At 43.5% G+C, this 19,720-nt stretch overlaps 1 protein-coding gene across 1 annotated transcript in view; it reads left to right on the top strand.

The window, feature by feature from the left end:
* Nucleotides 1-19,720, top strand: part of RBM6 (RNA binding motif protein 6) — a 118,053-nt gene that overhangs the window by 81,304 nt on the left and 17,029 nt on the right. The window contains exons 7-8 of the mRNA XM_025377352.1: nt 12,328-12,402; nt 19,195-19,255. Of these exons, the coding sequence (XP_025233137.1) occupies nt 12,328-12,402; nt 19,195-19,255 (136 nt within the window). The remainder of the gene's footprint in view (nt 1-12,327; nt 12,403-19,194; nt 19,256-19,720) is intronic.

Here is a 19,720-nt window from a genome sequence, read left to right as displayed (position 1 = left end):
GAAAAAAAAAAAAAGTTAAGATATTGTAGCTATTGTATTGTAACAGCTATGATATTATAGCTCAGTAAATGCTGCTTTCTAAATATTGGCTAATTTAACCATAGCATGTCTTCAGTGTTAGAAGCCAGCCCTCATTTTTATCAGGGGCTGAAGTTTGATATTTCTTTGTGTTATTTGCTTGTGAAAATAAGTAGAACAAAAAGGATTAGAGACCTAACCTTGTATCCCAGTGAACCTTTTCTGACTCAAAGCTTCCATTCTTTTTTTTTTTTTTTCTGGAGACAGGAGTCTCGTTCTGTCGCCAGGCTAGAGTGCAGTGGTGCGATCTTGGCTTACTGCAGCCTCCACCTCCTGGATTCAAGTGATTCTCCTGTCTCAGCCTCCCGAGTAGTTGGGACTACAGGCATGTGCCACCATGCCAAGCTAATTTTTTTTTTTTTTTTAATTTTTAGTAGAGACAGGATTTCACCATGTTGGCCAGTATGGTCTCGATCTCTTGACCTCGTGATCTTTCTACCTCGGCCTCCCAAAAAGCTTCCATCGTTAGTCTTGGTGCTTCTGAGTGGCATTGGGTTGATAGTTTTCTGCCCAAGAAAAGAATTGGCTGGGCATGGTGGCTCACACCTGTAATCCCAGCCCTTTGGGAGGCTGTGGCAGGAGGATCATTTGAGCCCAGGAGTTCAAGACCAGCCTGGGCATCATAGGAAGACCTCATGTCTGCATAAAATAAATAAAATAAATACAGCAATGCCAGACTTATTGACATGCACCTGTCGTCCCAGCTTGTCAGGAGGCTGAGGTGGGATGATTGCTTGAGCTCAGGAGATCAAAACTGCAATGAGCTATGATCATACACCACCAGTGCACTCTAGCCTGAGCAACTGAGCAAGGCCGTGTCTCAAAAAAAGCAGGGGAGTGTAGTCACCTCCCTAAAATGTTAGTTGAACAGTATGTATACAGAAGTCCAGAGGCTCTGTATTTTATCAGTATTTTCAAGGCATTATTTCTGCAGAAATCAAGTCAGCAAGACTCTTTGAAAGTCTAAACAAGGACGTTATAGGCAGAGGGGCTAAAAACAACATTCGAGGAAGCTAAAGTACTTGGGTGGGAGGTGATAGATAAAGGGCCAGTAGAAATAATGTCTCTTTTTATTTTTTTTCCATTAAAAAATTTTGTTTTAATAGCAATAGAGATAGAGGGTCTCACTGTGTTCCCTGAGCTAGTCTGGTCTTGAGCTCCTGTGTTCAAGCAGTTCTCCCACCTTGACCTTCGAAAGTGCAGGGATTATAGACATGAGCCACCGTGCATGGCAAATTTCTTTTTTTTTTTTTTTCTAAGATGGAGTTTTGCTCTTGTTGCCTAGGCTGGAGTGCAGTGGCATGATCTCGGCTCATTGCACCCTCTGCCTCCTGGGTTCAGGTGATTCTCTTGCCTCAACCTCCCAAGTAGTGGGGATTACAGGCACCCAACACTATGCCCGGGTAATTTTTGTATTTTTAGTAGAAATGGGGTTTCGCCATGTTGGCCAGTCTGGTCTTGAACTCCTGACCTCAGGTGATACACCTGCCTCAGCCTCCCCAAGTGCTGGGATTACAGGTGTGAACTACTGCTGCTGGCCCCAGTGTCTCTTTTGGGTGGTGGATCCTGAAGAATAGTTGCTGGTTCTTTGGCGATGCCTGGGGAATACTGTGCAGGCTTTGTGATGGGCTCAGCAATGAGGCCTGTACAGTATCTTAGGTCTTGTGGGCCACAGTCTGCTCTCTTGACTGTTCACCACCACCACCTGCCATTAAGTTTTTAAGGAAAAGAAATGATTTTATTATGTTCTTTGGTAAACAAAGCAAATTAAGAAGCTTTATATTTTCCACATTTATTTAACAAACTCCCTATTTGTTTTTCTCTATAGTGATTCAGTTTAGAGACCTATTCAATGAAGCATGCCTTGATGTTGAATTTAGAGTCTACTTTTTCCAGAAGAAAAGAGCCAGGAAGCTCCAACAATAGGCATCTCAGAATATAAAAGTGTTATAGAAATGATGTAAATCAGGCCAGGTGCAGTGGCACTTTGGGAGGCCGAGGCGGGCGGATCATGAGGTCCAGAGATCGAGACCATCCTGGCTAACACGATGAAACCCCGTCTTTACTAGAAATACAAAAAAAAAAATCAGCCGGGCGTGGTGGTGGGCGCCTGTAGTCCCAGCTACTCAGGAGGCTGAGACAGGAGAATGGCATGAACCTGGGAGGTGGAGCTTGCAGTGAGCCGAGATCGCGCCACTGCACTCCAGCCTGGGCAACAGAGCAAGACTCCATCCCCCACATCCCCCCCAAAAAAAGAAGAAAAAGAAGAAAAGAAATGATGTAAATCAGCTGCCCTTCACTCTGTGTTCAGGTGGGAGATATCTCTGATTGCAATAGGAGAGGGCCTCTCTTTTATCTGGGACTAGAAACCCTTGCCCTACATACCTCATAATTATTTTAGGGGTAACTGATTTAATTGTCAGGAAAGAATAAGCTGTATCTTGTTTCTGTATATAGTCTACTTTGTGAATATTTTTATTTCATTGCTATGTGAGTGGAATCAACTGAGGAAAGAGGAAAAAAATAAGATACAGGTTATAGAATTCTGAATTCTGAGGGGAATTCTGAGAATTATCAGTAAATATGTTAAAATGTGATATTTTACTTCCACCAAGAATTAGGTCATATCTTTGTGTGAAAATAAATTATTATTATTATTTATTTTGTTTTATTTTATATTTTATTATTCTTTGGGACGGAATCTCACTCTGTCGCCCAGGCTGGAGTGCAGTGGCCAGATCTCAGCTCACTGCAAACTCTGCCTCCCAGGTTTATGCCATTCTCCTGCCTCAGCCTCCCGAGTAGCTGGGACTATAGGCGCCCGCCACATCGCCCAGCTAGTTTTTTGTATTTTTTAGTAGGAACGGGGTTTCACCGTGTTAGCCAGGATGGTCTCGATCTCCTGACCTCATGATCCGCCCATCTCGGCCTCCCAAAGTACTGGGATTACAGGCTTGAGCCACCGCGCCCGGCCATATTATTATTTTTTTTTTTGAGATGGAGTCTCATTCTTTTCACCCAGGCTGGAGTGCAATCACGCAGTCTCGGCTCGCTGCAACCTCTACCTAACGGGTTCAAGCGATGCTCCTGCCTCAGCCTCCCGAGTAGCTGGGATTAGAGGCACCCATCACCATGCCCAGCTAATTTTGTACTCGTAGTAGAGGCAGGGTTTCATTCACCAGGTTGGCCAGGCTGGTCTCGAACTCCTGACCTCAGGTGATCCATCCCCCTCGGTCTCCCAAAGTGCTGGGATTACAGGCAAGAGCCACTCCGCCCAGCCTGCAGAAATAAATTGTTAACCAGAGAAATTTTGACTATGGTTTTTATAAATGTTAGGTGAAACATTGCTCTAAAAGATACAAAATTATAACAAGCTGAAAAGTTTTTTTTTTAATTTGCATTTTAGGCCTGGTGTGGTGGCTCACACCTGTAATCCCAGCACTTTGGGAGGCCGAGTTGGGCAGATCACGAGGTCTGGAGATCAAGACCATCCTGGCTAACACGGTGAAACCCTGTCTGTACTAAAAACGACAAAAAATTAGCCGGGCGTGGTTGTGGGAGCCTGTAATCCCAGCCACTCGGGAGGCTGAAGTAGGAGAATGGCGTGAACCTGGGAGGCGGAGCTTGCAGTGAGCCAAGATTGCGCCACTGCACTCCAGCCTGGGCAACAGAGCGAGACTCTGTCTCCAAAAAAAAAAAAAAAAAAATTGCATTTTAGTGGTTCAGTTTTTCAGTTGTTCTGAGTGCTAATAGTTGGACTTTATAAATTTTAAGAAGCAATCTACAGAGATTCTGTGATGAAGGAATTTATTGAGTGCCCTGTCTGCCTCACAGTCTCAGTCTTTATGATAGAGTCCTCTCACAAAGAGAGAAAAGATTTGAGGCTTTTTTGATTACTTATTTGCTTATTTATATATTTTGCCTCTTTGTTTTTGCCACAAATCCAAATGTAATGGAACCTTAGAATAGGAGAGACTTGTGGATCCCATGGTAGGCACTGTTCTTTCTATGTTCCTGGAGCTAAGTTCATAGAATTACCTCCAAGACTATGGATCCCTGATTTTCTTTCATCATGATAAGAGGCATTTTCTAGAATCTGAATCTTACTTTAAAATGCATTTAAGACCTACAAGGAGTGGTAGTGAAATGGGTGGAATATATTCTTAGCACCAGACACCTTTAAAATAATTAAGTTCTCGGCCAGGTGCCGTGGCTCACACCTGTAATGCTAGCACTTTGGGAGGCTGAGGTGGGCGTATTATGAGGTCAGGAGACTGAGACCATCCTGGCTAACATGGTGAAACCCTGTCTGTACTAAAAATACAAAAAATTAGCCAGGCGTAGTGATGGGTGCCTGTAGTCCCAGCTACTCAGGAGGCTGAGGCAGGAGAATGGTGTGAACCGGGGAGGCAGAGCTTGCAGTGAGCCAAGATCACACCACTGCACTCCAGCCTGGGCAACAGAGTGAGAATCCGTCTCAAAAAAAGAAAAAATATATATGTGTGTGTGTGTGTGTGTGTGTGTGTAGATGTGTATGTATGTTTAAGTTCTCTTATGTCAGGGTCTGGCTTGGAGTGTATTGTGTTTCCAGAGCAGAATTCTTTTTTTTTTTTTTTTTTTTTAGATTGGGTCTCACTTTGTCACCCAGGCTGGAATGTAGCGGTGCAAGTTTGGCTCACTGCAGCCTCGACCTCACAGGTTCAAGCAACCCTCCCACCTCAGCCCCCAGAGTAGCTGGGATAACAGGCGCACACTGCCATGCCCAGCTAATTTTTGTATTTTTTGTAGAGGGTTTTATCATATTGCCCAGGCTGGTCTTGAACTCCTGAGCTCAAGCAATCCACCTGCCTTGGCCTCCCCAAGTGCTGGGGTTACAGGTGTGATCCATTGTGCCCAGCCACAGAGATCATCTTGAGACCCTGACTTCTGCCAGCTGTGATCCTAGTGGGTGGGACTCTGGGACTCAATGAAATAGTCAGCCGTTTTGCTTCAGAGAACACAAATAAGATTTTGGCTTGATGCTGGTTGTTGCTTGTGTCATAGTCTAAAATGTTTGTTGTCAAGAACATTGTAGTAAAAGTTTTGTTGTGCTTTCATCTAGTCAAGAAAAGATGAGAAGTAGCAGCTGACAGGGCAGTGTCTTCATGCCCCGCTACCTTACATTAGACACTGTAGTGGAATTGTGTTTTCATTGGAAGTCCCAGTGAGGCCTTATCTTCTGGATGCTCAAAGTGCAACTCAGATCCTGTTGGGTAAAAAGGCTAGTCAAAATGGAGGACATGGAGAAGGCCAACAGGCAGAGCTATAGAGTTAACATAGGGCATTCTTTGTACTTCCCTTAGCCACTGTACTTTCTTTCTTCCTCCATCTCCTCCTTCCCTCTTCTGTCTCATTTTGGTTTGGCCTTTGGGAATAGTGGGTTTTTAAAAATATTTGAACTATAACATATCCTTGTACCATAAAGAATGAGCCTGATTTACAAAGGATTTCTATAAAAAGTAATCTTTTATACTAAGAGAAGTGACATATCTGTTTTGAACCTGTTACTTTTGTTCCCCTGGCTTTGCTCTTTCTGCAGGTCCATTTTACCGTCATGGTTCTTGAAACTCCTGGTAGCAGCCATTTACTAGCAGCACTCTTTATCTTAAACACAACACCTAAAGTAATTGTAGGTGTTTTAAGAACAGAAAGCCCATCTTAAGCAGACCAGTCTGGGGGATTAGCAGTGCTATCAAGAAACAAGGGCTTTGTGGCAGTCTCTCTAAAGACTCCCTATGAGTCAATTTCCTGCAAACTTCTTTAGACTCTACTGTGTGTATCTTTTCATCAGAAGCTACCTCTTTGATGTGGGAAGTGTGATAAATTGACTGACTCTCTCGAATTTAAAAACCAAGACAATATGGTGTAAAGAAAAACTGCCTTTTAGTACTGTATGTGTTGCTAATTAGCTCTGTATTCTTGGGCAGACTACTCCATGTATCCCAGCCATCCATATGCCCTGCTTGTAAGAATCTAATGAGATGATATTGTGAAGAATGCCTTTGTAAACTGTAAATTGCTTTGTGAATAAAGATACTACTCTGATAGACAGTACCAGTTCTCAGCCACCAATAACCTGATACTCCCATACTGTGTTTAGAAGAAACACAAAACAATGAAGAGTGATTGTGACTTTTCAATGTGAGTTCTATTCACAGAGCTCATATACTTTTTCCCCGCCTTTTGATACTATTCGTCTCTTTCTATGCTTTAATGGGAAGATCGCACAGCAGTCGTTTTCTCAGTACAAAGTATAGCTACACTGAGCTTGCGTTGAAGATCTTTGACAAAGATGCAAAGCTGCTGTCCAGAAATGTTATTTTCTTTCCATTTTTCTCTTGTACCTCCCAGTATCTTAAGAATCCTTGAGACTGGGCATGATGACTCATGCCTATAATCTCAACACTTTGGGAGGCTGAGACAGGAGGATCACTTGAGTCCAGGAGTTCGAGGCCAGCCTAGGCAACATAGTGAGACCTCCCCATCTCTACAAAAAAATTTAAAAATTAGCTGGGCATGGTGGTGTGCGCTTGTGATCTCAGCTACTTAGGGAGGCTGAGGTAGGAGGATTGCTTGAGCCTGGGAAGTCAAGGCTGCAGTGAGTCATGATTGCACTACTGTGCTCTATCTAGCCTCCAACCTGGGCAACAGAAGTGAAACCCTGTCTTTAAAAAAATAATAAAAAAAGAATATCCTTGAGGATTGGTTTTGAGCCAACGGAATGGGAGCATATGGTAGAGTCTCAACACTCTGACCCTAGTCCTTCTGACAGGCAGTCACAAAAGGAGATCATGAAGTCTCTAAGAGCAGCTGATGAAAATGGAAATGGGAATGTAGATGTTCAGTCAGCAGCCCTCCAGACCCAGAGTTTGCTCCTCTGTGGTGTCTCTAGGTGGAGAGTAAGGACTTGATTTGCCATTCTGGAGTGCAAATATCTAGCTTTTTGCAGCTTCACATTAAGACTTCTTGAAATGTACTTAGTAATATCTATGTGTGACTTTGCCAAGTGATGGCTTTGGGCTGGAAAGGATTTTAGCAGGTTTTAGTCTAATTTAAGCCTAATCTAACACTGCCGAGAAAGGAGGAGATGTCTTTGGTTTTACTTTCAAATATATGGTACCTCTTAGCCGGGTGCAGTGTCTCATGCCTATAATTCCAGCACTTAGGGAGGCTAAGTCAGGTGATCACTTTAGGCCAGGAGTTCGAGACCAGCCTGGCCAACATGGTGAAACCCCGTCTCTACTAAAAATACAAAAATTATCTGGGTGTGTTGGTGCACACCTGTAATCCCAGCTACTTGGGAGGCAGAAGCAGGAGAATCACTTGAACCCAGGAGGCAGAGGTTGCAGTGAGCCGAGATCATGCCACTCCAGCCTGGGCAACAGAGCAAGACCCTGTCTCAAAAAAAAAAAGATTATCTATCTGTCTTCTTTTTCTATACATATACATACATGCATATATACGTATATATGTACATATATATATGCACACACACACATATATATATGGCACCTCTTTTTTTTGAGACAAATCTCGCTCTGTTGCCAGGCTAGAGTGCAGTGGCATGATCTCGGCTCACTGCAACCTCCGACTCCCTGGTTCAAATGATTCTCCTGCTTCAGCCTCCCAAGTAGCTGGGATTACAAGCACGTGCCACCACACCCAGCTAATTTTTGTATTTTTAGTAGAGATGGGATTTCACCATGTTGGCCAGGATGGTCTTGATCTCCTGACCTCGTGATCCTCCCACCTCAGCCTCCCAAAGTGCTGAGATTACAGGCATGAGCCACGGTGCCCGGCTTTTTTTTTTTTTTTTTTTTTTTTTAAAGAGATGGAGTCTCACTCTGTTGCCCAGGCTGGAGTGCAGTGGTGCGATCTTGGCTCAGTGCAACCTCTGCCTCCCGGGTTCTAGCAATTCTCCTGCCTCAGTCTCACAAGTGGCTGGGACTATAGGTGTATATCACCTCACCCAGCTAATTTTTTGTATTTTAGTAGAAACAGAGTTTCACCATGTTACACAAGCTGGTCTCAAACTGAGTTCAGGCAATCCACCCGCCTCGGCCTCCCAAAGCGCTAGGATTACAGGTGTAAGCCACCGTGCCCGGCCTATATGGTACCGCTTTAGGAACCAGCCCTGGTTAATCAGACACGTGGCTTTCATGATACCTTTGCTTGAGTAGCTTAATAACTCAATAAATCAAAAGATGAATAAATATTATATGTGTGAAGATACTCTAATAGATAATAGGCAATTAAGAATGGACATTCACGGCCGGGCACTGGGGCTCATGCCTGTAATCCCAGCACTTTGGGAGGCTGAGGCGGGTGGATCACGAGGTCAGAAGGTGGAGACCATCCTGGCCAACGTGGTGAAACCCCATCTCTGCTAAAATACAAAAAATTAGCTGGGCGTGGTGGTGGGTGCCTGTATTCTCAGCTACTCGACAGCCTGAGGCAGGAGAATCATTTGAACTTGGGAGGCGGAGGTTGCAGTGAACCAGGATCGTGCCACTGCAGTCCAGCCTGGTGACAGAGCGAGACTCTGTCTCAAAAAAAAAAAAAAAAGAAGGGACATCTACTGAAGGTGATGCATCATCCTACCCATTCATTAATCTAACTCCCTACAGGTTACTTCCCTAGGAGACACTGACAGGTCTCTGTTTTCTGAAATCCAGAGAAAGGCAGCAATGGGGAGGGGTGCAGTGTATGTGTGTCATACCTGTGCTTGGTATATCTGGGTTGCCTGCATATGATAGCAGCTGGGGAATCAAATCATAGGTAAATTGTTCTCCTACAGGTTTGTCCTATGACTACCTATTCTTATTAAGCAATTGGCTATATAGACCCTTTTTGGTTTTGGAAAAATAATAATAATTTTTTTAAGAGAGAAAAAGAAACAACTGGCTATGCTCCAACAGTGATATTAAAACCATTTAACATTCTTTAGCAGTGGTAACTTTACACTTACGTCTAACTATGTGCAGGTTGAGAAAAAGTACTGCCTGAGTTATAGATGATCCTGTGGGAATAAGAAATCATTGCTTTTTTAACACATGAGGTAAAAGTAATCTCAAAGTTCACATGCTGATGGAGACTCCTGGCAAGGGGAGTTCCCTACCCTCAACAAAATGTCATCCACAGCTACTGGAAGATTTTTGTTGTCTGAGAAGTATAAAGTGCCTTAGAAATACCTGAATCCATTAATGCCTCCAACTGGTGAAATCAAAATTTGCAGGTGACTGAAATTGACAGTAGTGCCTTGTTTTGGTTCACTGTTCAAATGACAACCCACATGTTTTATGGATTGGGTATATAGATGTATGCTCTAACAACAAAATCTCCCTCCAGAGCCACTGTGTACTAAGCACCAGGTCCTCCAGCGATAGTTGGCTCTATTCAGTCTTTCATTCATTCAGCAAGAGCTTACTAAGCTCCTTTTTGGTACCAGATACTGTTTGGTGCTGAAAATAAATAAAAGGCCAGCAAGATTAAGTAGACTGTAAGATCTGGACCAGTAATTTGACAACACAAAGTACTGTTGCAAAGATACAGTTTCTGATGTGTAGTGACCATTCTCTATGAAAGCTTAGTCTTTCAGGAGATTAAAATGGGTGGTGAAATTGTCATACCTAGCAAGCAAGCAAGGTGAAATGAGTGGCTATTTGACTCCCACCTGCTGATGCTGGTCTTTTTTGGTTCCTAGGGCTTATAATGATCAGCATTTCTTGAGTCCTCACTATATTGTATGCTAAGCTCTTTACATGTACGAATTTACTTAATCTTCACAACCACCCTAAGAAGTAGGTACTGTTGTCCCTACTTTACAGATGAGGAAATGGAAGCACAAAGAAGTTAAGGACCTTGCCGAAGATCATTGAGTAGAGGCAGGATTCAAATTTAGGGAACCCAGCCCACAGTCCATTCTCTTAAAGATGTTATATACTGTCTTTGGGCTTAGAAGGGTTCATTTTAGGTCAGACACGGTGGCTCACGTCTGTAATCCCAGCACTGGGAGGCTGAAGCAGGCAGATCACGAGGTCAGGAGTTCGAGACCAGCCTGACCAACATAGTGAAACCCCATCTCTACTAAAAATACGAAAATTAGCCGGGCATAGTGGCATGCGCCTGTAGTCCCAGCTACTCGGGAGGCTGAAGCAGGAGAATTGCTTGAAGCCAGGAGGCAGAGGTTGTGGTGAGCCGAGATTGCGCCACTGTATTCCAGCCTGAGTCACAGAGTGAGACTCTGTCTCAAAAAAAGACGGCTGGGCGCAGTGGCTCACGCCTGTAATCCCAGCACTTTGGGAGGCCGAGGTGGGCGGATCACCTAAGGTTGGGAATTCGAGACCAGCCTGACCAACATGGAGAAACCCCATCTCTACTAAAAATACAAAATTAGCCAGGCGTGGTGGTGCATGTCTGTAATCCCAGCTATTCTGGAGGCTGAGGCAGGAGAATTGCTTGAACCTGGGAGGCGGAGGTTGCATTGAGCCAAGATCACGCCATTGCACTCCAGCCTGGGCAACAAGAGCGAAACTCTGTCTCAAAAAAAAAAAAAAAACAAAAAAACAAGAAGGGGTGCTTCATCTTGACGAACTTCCTGCGTTGGTAGAGCTTGGTAGAGTGGTCCTTCCCAGATCCTTCCCCGCATACAGAGCCTGTCTCTTTTCTGATTGGTCCCTAAGGCCAGATTACCTGTCCCTATTACTGAGCAGAAGCTGGTGAATGAAACAGGAGATCCCTCAGTCAAAAAAAAAAAAAAGGAAAAAGAAAAATGAAGCAGGAGATCCCTTCTCTACAGCCCAGATGTAAGTCCAGCTCTGCCCTTCACCACCTGGGTGACCCTACCTCTATGAACATAGGTCCTAATCTGTAAAGGGGAGATAATGTTATTTCATTGGATCATTTAGGGAATTAAATAAGATAATGTACTTAGCAGTTTCTGGCTCTGAGTAAGTGCTTAATAAATGTTAGCAATTTTTATTATCATTGTCCTTAGCCTTGAGAACAAGCCAGGGAATAGTTTCTCAGACCAGATGCTAAGACCTAGGTAGATGGGCAATTTTCCTTGCTTTTGACAAGAAAATAATTTTATCCTGTGTATTTCTCTTGACTTTTTTGATGTGAAAAGCAGAGAGGTAAAGCATTATTTGACAGATGTATGGATTCAAGCAAGAAACTGAGGTCCAATTGCAAAGAAATGGCTTGTATAACTCAGAGCCCTGTCTGAGGAAACACAGAGGACCCTAGAGGGCGGAGAATGAACACAGCGCAGGGGCTAGTTCCAGAGTCGCATTCTCGGTTAGTTCACTTTCAAGTGTGGGTGAGGGTCCCTTGTTAGTAGGCAGAAATTTTTTTTCCCCTTCTCCAACACATATCTGCTGGCTAGTGTTTATTAAACAAAACTTTATTTTAATGTGAAATAGAATTCCTGACTTGTCCAAAATGGAGAGGCAAGGGAGCTCTTTAACAGGCTTATTGAGCCCCTTTTCCCACCTGTTCCTGTGCCAGACTTTCCCAAAGGCTTACTTGCCAATGGTTGCTCCTCAGATCTCAGGGCTAGCTCACTCTATAGGCTCCAAGCCAGAGTGATACCGCCGCCGCCGCTGTTGCTCCCACCAACCATTCAGTTTCCTGCTGTAAGGATGTAACTTGCTGTGAAGCTTTCACCTTCCTCCTTTCTTGCTGTCTTCAATGTTGTATGTCTTTGTCCTGGTGCTTTTGCCATACAGCCAGTGTTTCAAAGAAAATTTTCAGGCACTAAAGTTATAGCCCTTACTCCCTTTCCAAGGAGATGTGAGATAGCTGTGGAAAAGAAGAGGGCTCCTCTGCCTCTGTGCAGAAGGAAGAGTTTACTTCTTGATAGTGTGCTAGCTCCTGAGCTAGGTGGGGGCCTTTACTCAAGAGAGCGCATTACTTGACCTCTGGACAGGTAGACTGGGCATAGCCCGTCCAAGGACAGCACCCTAACCTACAGGAACCAAGGCCGAAGACTGATTTTACCTTCTCACACTCCCATTTCCTAAGCTAAAGCTTGCTCTGCAACACTGCCCCAGGTCTGTGGCTTAAAACAGCGATTTCCTTTGCCAGTGAATTAAGCTCACTCTTTATAAAATGTTTCAGCTTGGGGATTGGAAAGGCTCTCTGTGCCTTTCTGTCTCTGTCTATTTCTCCAAGGGTTGATGTTGATGGCTTCTGTCTTTGTCTTTACAGGGAACTCTAATGATCCAGGACAAAGAGGTTACCCTCGAGTATGTACCAAGCCTGGATTTTTGGTACTGCAAGCGAGTAAGTACCAAGAATCCCTTTCTTTAGAAGTAAGCATCTGGAATAACAGCTCCTCCATATCTCTAGGAAGGCTGCCTGCTGACATGCATTCCCAAGGACAAAGCTCTTCTTCCTCAGGTCACTTCAGTTGAACAGGAGGAGGTCAAGACAAGGTCATTCATAATTTCTCCTTCCTGGCTGCTACATGTGGCCATAGAGGGTTCTGGACCTGCAGTTGGAGACACTTTCCCAAGGACATGTGCCATTATTTCTATCAGTTATAAACATAACAGTTCCTTGACATATAATATCTTCTCACCTCTCCTAGAGGTGGTCATAAAGGAATTCTTGTTTGGAAAAGTAGGTTTGGAGAGACTAGTTCTTTAAGAGTTGTACATTTTTTGGATATTCTTGGGTTTCCAAGGATATAGAACTTCAGACACCAAGGCATTTTACCTCTATTAAACTCCATATTCTCTTAGAGTGGGATATTTAAAATTTTAGGCTATACTCTTTTTTTTTTTTGAAACAGAGTCTTGCTCTGTTGCCCAGGCTAGAGTGCAATGGCGCGATATCCACTCACTACCATCTCCGGCTCCTGGGTTTCAGCGATTCTCCTGCCTCAGCCTCCCAAGTAGCTGGGATTTCAGACATGTGCCACCTCGCCTGGCTAATTTTTGTATTTTTAGTAGAGATGGGGTTTCACCATGTTGGCCAGGCTGGTCTTGAACTTCTGACCTCAAGTGATCCACCTGCCTCGGCCTCCCAAACTGCTGGGATTATAGACATGAGCCACCACACCTGGCCTATTTATTTATTTATTTATTTATTTTCAGACAGAATCTCGCTCTGTCGCCCAGTCTGGAGTGCAATGGCACGATCTCAGCTCACTGCAACCTCTGCTGCCTGGGTTCAAACGATTCTCCTGCCTCAGCCTCCCGAGTAACTAGGATTACAGGCGCCTGCCACCATGCCCAGCTAATTTTTTTGTAGTTTTTAGTAGAGATGGGGTTTCACCATCTTGGCCAGGCTGGTCTTGAACTCCTGACCTCATTATCCATCCACCTCAGCCTCCCAAAGTGTTGAGATTACAGATGTGAGCCACTGCACCCAGCCGGCTATACTCTTTAAAGGTCCAGTTTGATTGCAGTGAGCATGAAAATATAATTTGTTTTCATTGCTACTACTTAGTGTCAAAAATAATTATGAAAAATGTGTAAAGTTTCTGAGCCCTGACACACTAAAAATGTTACAGTACTTGAATAAATTTAGTAAAGACGTTAGCTTAACATTCGTGTTAGTAGAATACAACTTGAATAGCTATGATTGTCATTAGCCAAAGTACTCATATTCCATGGATATACTCCCTTAGGTTGTCATTTTAGGAAGATATTTCCTTTCCTTTTATTGAGATAAAATACATGTAGCATTATATTTGCCATTGTAACCATTTTGAAGTATTAATTCAGTGACATTAAGTACCTTCACAATGTTGTGCAGCTATCAACACTATCTACTTACTAGAACTTTTTTTTTTTTTTTTTATAAGAGATGGGATCTCACTATGTTCCCCAGGCTGGTCTCATAGTCCCTGGCTCAAGTCATCCTCCCACGTCAACCTCCCAAATAGCTGGGACTACAGGTGCCATCATGTTCAGCTTAATTCCAGAATTTCTTTTTTCTTTTTTCTTTTTTCTTTTTTTTTGAGATAGGCTGTCACTCTGTTTCTCAAGCTGGAGTACAGTGATGTGATCATGGCTCACTGCAGCCTTGACCTCCTGTACTCAAACGATCCTCTCACTTTGGCCTCTCGAAGTTCTGGGATTACGGGTGTGAGCCACCATATCTAGCCTCAGACCTTTTTTAAACCCCCAAAAGGAAACCTCATATCATTAATCAGTCACTTGCCACTTTGTCTTCCCCTAGTCCCCAGGAACCATTAATGTTTTTTCTATCTCCATGGATTGGATTTGCCAGACTCCATGGATTTGCCTAGTCTGGGTATTTCATATAAGTGGAATCAAAATATGTAAACTTTTGTGTTGGCCTTTCACCTAGCATGTTTTCAGAGTTCATGTATGTTGCAGTATTTATCAGTACCTCATTTCTTTTTGTGGCTAAATAATATGAATATATCACATTTTTTTCATCCATTGCTCAGTTGATGGACATTTGGGTTGTTTCTGCCCTGACTGGTGAATAATGGAACCTTTGTGTGCTAGTTTTTGTTTGAACAGCTGTTTTCAGTTATTTGGGGGTATGTATCCAGGAGTGGAATTGCTGGGATCATATGGTACTTTTATATTTAACTCTTTGAGGAACCACCAAACTGTGTTTATTGTATTATTATTATTATTAGCAAACTTTCATAGACCATAGCTGTACCATTTTATATTCCTATCAGCAATATATAAGGGCTTCATTTCTCCACCTGCTTGCTAACGTTTGTTCTTTTCCCTTTTTTTTTGATAATAGCATCCTAATGGGTATGAAACAATATCTCATTGTGGTTTTGATTTGCATTTCACTACTGACTTTGAGAGTCTTTTTTCATGTGTTTGTTGGCCATTTGTATATCTTCTTTGGAGAAATGTTCAACCAAGTCCTTTGCCCTTTGGAATTGATTTGCATGTCTTTTTGTTGTTGAGTTGTAAGAGTACTTTATATTTGGCCGGGCGCGGTGGCTCAAGCCTGTAATCCCAGCACTTTGGGAGGCCGAGACGGGCGGATCACGAGGTCAGGAGATCGAGACCATCCTGGCTAACACGGTGAAACCCCGTCTCTACTAAAAAATACAAAAACTAGCCGGGCGAAGTGGCGGGCGCCTGTGGTCCCAGCTACTCGGGAGGCTGAGGCAGGAGAATGGCGTGAACCCGGGAGGCGGAGCTTGCAGTGAGCTGAGATCCCGCCACCGCACTCCAGCCTGGGCGACAGAGCCAGACTCAGTCTCAAAAAAAAAAAAAAAAAAAAAAAAAAAAAAAAAAGAGTACTTTATATTTGCTGGATATTAATCCCTTGTCAGATATATAATTCGTAAATATTTTCTATGTGTTATGTTTTCTGTGTGTTATGTTTCACTTTCTTGAGAGTATCATTTCTTAAAAAAAAAGAGAGAGAGAGAGAGATAAGGTCAGCCAGGTATGGCTCCTGGCTGTAATCCCAACACTTTGGGAGGCTGACGTGGGCAGATCACTTGAGCCCAGGAGTTCGAGACCAGCCTAGGCAACATGGCAAAACCCCATCTCTACAAAGAATACAAAAATTAACTGGGTGTGGTGGTGCATGCCTATAGTGCCAGCTACTAAGCAGGCTGAGGTGGGAGGATCAGCTGAGACCAGGAGGTTGAGGCAGCAATGAGCCATGATAGTGCCACTGTACTTCAGTACTGCAGCCTGGGTGACACAGCAAGATCTTGTCTCAAAAAAAATTTTTTTTTAACCGGGCGCGGTGGCTCACACCTGTAATCTCAGCACTTTGGGAGACCAAGGCAGGTGGATCATCTGAGGTCGGGAGTTGGAGATCAGCCTGACCAACATGGAGAAACCCCATCTCCATTAAAAGTACCAAATTAGCTGGGCATGGTGGCACATGCCTGTAATCCCAGCTACTCGGGAGGCTAAGACAGGAGAATCTGCCTGGGAGGCAGAGGTTGCAGTGAGCCGAAATTGCACCATTGCACTCCAGCCTGGGCAACAAGAGTGAAACTTCATCTCAAAAAAAAAAAGACAATGTTTTTTTTTGTTTGTTTGTTTGTTTTTGTTTTTTTTTTTTTTTTTTTTTGAGACGGAGTCTCGCTCTGTCACCCAGGCTGGAGTGCAGTAGCCGGATCTCAGCTCACTGCAAGCTCCGCCTCCCGGGTTTACACCATTCTCCTGCCTCAGCCTCCCGACTAGCTGGGACTACAGGCACCCGCCACCTCGCCCGGCTAAGTTTTTGTATTTTTAGTAGAGACGGGGTTTCACTGTGTTAGCCAGGATGGTCTCGATCTCCTGACCTCGTGATCCGCCCGTCTCGGCCTCCCAAAGTGCTGGGATTACAGGCTTGAGCCACCGCGCCCGGCCAAAAAAGACAATGTTTAATTTTATTATGTACCTATTTAAATAGGCAATATTATTCATAATAGCCAAAAAATGGAAATAACCAAAATGTCCGTTGGCTGACGGATGGATAAACAAAGTTGGCATATCCATTCAATGAAATGCTATTTGACAATGAAAAGGAATAAAGTACTGATGCATGTTACAACCTAGATGAACCTTGAAAACACTATGCCAGACACAGAATACCATACATTGCACAATTCCATGTCCCTAAGGGTAAGAATGGGGGGAGGTAACTCCACTAGATTTCTTTTGGGGGTGATGAAAATGTTTCAGAATTAGATTGTGGGGATTGTTCACTACACATTTACTAAAAATCATTGAATTGTACACATAAAATAGGTAAGTTTTATGGGGTTTGTTTTTGTTTTTAAGACAGAGTCTTTGTTTGTCACCCAGGCTGGACTGCAGTGGACTGCAGTGGCACAATCTTGGCTCACTACAACCTCCACCTCCCAGGTTCAAACGATTCTCCTGCCTCAGCCTCCCAGGTAGCTGGGATTACAGGCGTGTGCCACCATACCTGGCTAATTTTGGTATTTTTAATAGAGATGGGGTTTCTCCATGTTGGCCAGGCTGGTCTTGAACTCCTGGCCTCAAATGATCCAACTGCTTCGGCCTCCCAAAGTACTGGGATTACTGGCATGAGCCATCATGCCAGGCCTGTTTTATGGTATTTAAATTATACCTACTAAGGTCAGGATCCCAACTGTGCCACTCACTAACTGTGCCACTCACTAGCTGAAGTGTCACATGCTTTATTTGTTGGCATGTAGATACTCAGTTGTCCCAGCACCATTTGTTGAAGAGACTATTCTTTCCCCATTGGCACTTTCCCCATTGTTAGAAATCAGTTGACCATAATCTATAGGTTTATTCCTAGATTCTCAGTTTTATTCTGTTGATCTATATGTTTACGAATAGCACCAGTTACTACAGCAGCTCTCCTGTAGTAACAGCTCTCAAATCCCAGTGACTTAAAATAACAAGCATATTCTTCATTCACATTACATGTCAGGGACTATGGGTTGTTTGCTACAGTTCTGTTCCATGTGGCTTCTCATCCCAGGACCCAGACAGAAGAAACAGTCTCAATATGAGGCAGTGTCCTTCTGGCTAAGGGAGAGAGAGGTTCATTCACACAAGCAGTGGCTGCTAAGCCTTCTCTTAGACCTAGTGTAGGTCATGTTCACTCATGTTTTATTGGTGAAAGCAAGGAAGGCACATGACCAAGGGTGACAATGGAGAGAGGAAGTATATTCCCCCTGTGGGGAGGCATGACAGCCACTTGGCAGTGAGCAGGGGTGTGTGTGTGTGCATGCATGTGTATAATCTGTTTATAGGGAAGGGAACAATGAAATAACTGACTATAGTGATCTTACGCAAGTGAGTTAACCTCTCTAGGACTCAGTTTCCTCATCTACAAAATGAGGAGATAGGAGTACCCATTTCATGGAGTTTATTGGGGTTGTCAGGATCAATAAGTGATGACATATACGTAGGCCAGATAAACGGTATGTACTATTTAAGAATTAGCCAGCTGGGCGCAGTGGCTCACACCTATAATCCCAGCAATTTGGGAGGCCGAGGCGGGCGGATCGCTTGAGGTAGGGAGTTCAAGACCAGCCTGACCAACATGGAGAAACCTGGTCTCTACTGAAAAATATAAAATTAGCTGGGTGTGGTGGCACACGCCTGTAATCCTGGCTACTCGGGAGGCTGAGGCAGGAGAATCTCTTGAACCCAGGAGGTGGAGGTTGTGGTGAGTCGATATCATGCTGTTGCACTCCAGCCTGGGCAACAAGAGCAAAACTCCGTCTCAAAAGAAAAAAGAAAAGAATTAGCCACTGCTGCTATTGTTACTGTTTTCTCAACTCCATCTGGCAGACCTTTGCTCGCCCTATAAGGCCCTCCTCAAATACTATATATAGTTTTTGATATAAATTTTATATATAAATCCTCTTTATAGTTCTTACTCTTTGATATCCTGCAAACCAAGTTTCTGCCCCCATGGCATTTGGAAGCTGGCAAAAGTTGAGGGATTTCAGGGTTGGGCAGTGTGTTTGACATTTTGTTCACAAGTTCAGACAAGAATAATTATATTCACATTAAAAATATCTCCTCCCTGCAGTCCAGCTTGGGCAACAGAGCGAGACTCCGTCTCAAAAAAAAAAGTATCTTCCCTTATTCTGGGCTAGTGAATGTTCCCTTTCAATGTCTTTTAGATAGCTGCCAGAGACACTATCTGTATCTCTTCCTCCTACCTTGTACCTCATTATCAGTGTTTGAGAAAGGAGTTGATAATTGAATTCTTCTCAGTTCTAGCAAAATGTGATTGGAGATCTCACAATCAGTTCAGGTCCAAGTTTTGGGTGCAGACTATAAATGGCTTCGGGACAGTAGTATTCTATAAACCATTTAACAGTAGTTTTTAAAGCATATTTCCTATAGGAATCTTTATCCAGGGCAAAGGCATTTGCGCTGCACCAAAGTCCCAGATGCCTTGTTAGAAGGTAGCTCTCAAAAAGTAGCTCTTTAGATCCTGTCTGCCAGCTCTATCAGTGGGGAATAATCAGATTCTTTTTTTAAGCTTTGAGGGGATCTGGGATATGGCTTGTTTGTTTAATTTTTGAAAGGTTTCACTTTGTTAGATATACATAAGATTTTAAAAAATGTTTTCGGTCAAATTGAATTATTTCTTTCTTCCTTACAGTGTAAGGCAAGCATTGGTGGGCACCGATCTTCCTGTTCATTCTGCAAGAACCCAAGGGAAGGTGAGTGGCAAAAGTAGTAGCAGTTTTTATCTTGTTCATTGAGCAAAACAAATTTCATGTTTTCTTTGGCTTTAAAGAATTATCATCCCTAAATCCAAGTTGATCTACAAACCTTTCTTTTTTTTTTTTTTTTTTTGATATGGAGTCTCGCTCTGTTTCCCAGGCTGGAGTGCAGTGGTGCAATCTTGGCTCACTGCAACGTCCGCCTCCTGGGTTCAAGCAATTCCCCTGCCTCAGCTTCCTGAGTAGCTGGGATTACAGGCACGTGCCACCACGCCCTGTAGCCCAGCTAAATTTTTTGTATTTTTAGTAGAGACGGGGTTTCACCGTGTTGGTCAGGCTGGCCTCGAACTCCTGACCTTGTGACCCAACCACCTTGGCCTCCCAAAGGTGCTGGGAATGCAGGTGTGAGTCATGGTGCATGGCCTGCAAATCTTTTTTTTTTTTTTTTTTTTTTTTTTTTTT

The sequence above is a fragment of the Theropithecus gelada genome, chromosome 2 (assembly GCF_003255815.1).
Source record: "Theropithecus gelada isolate Dixy chromosome 2, Tgel_1.0, whole genome shotgun sequence".
NCBI lineage: Eukaryota > Metazoa > Chordata > Mammalia > Primates > Cercopithecidae > Theropithecus > Theropithecus gelada.
The sequence above is the reverse complement of the archived record's forward strand: the minus strand, read 5'-3'. Positions and strand labels throughout refer to the sequence as shown.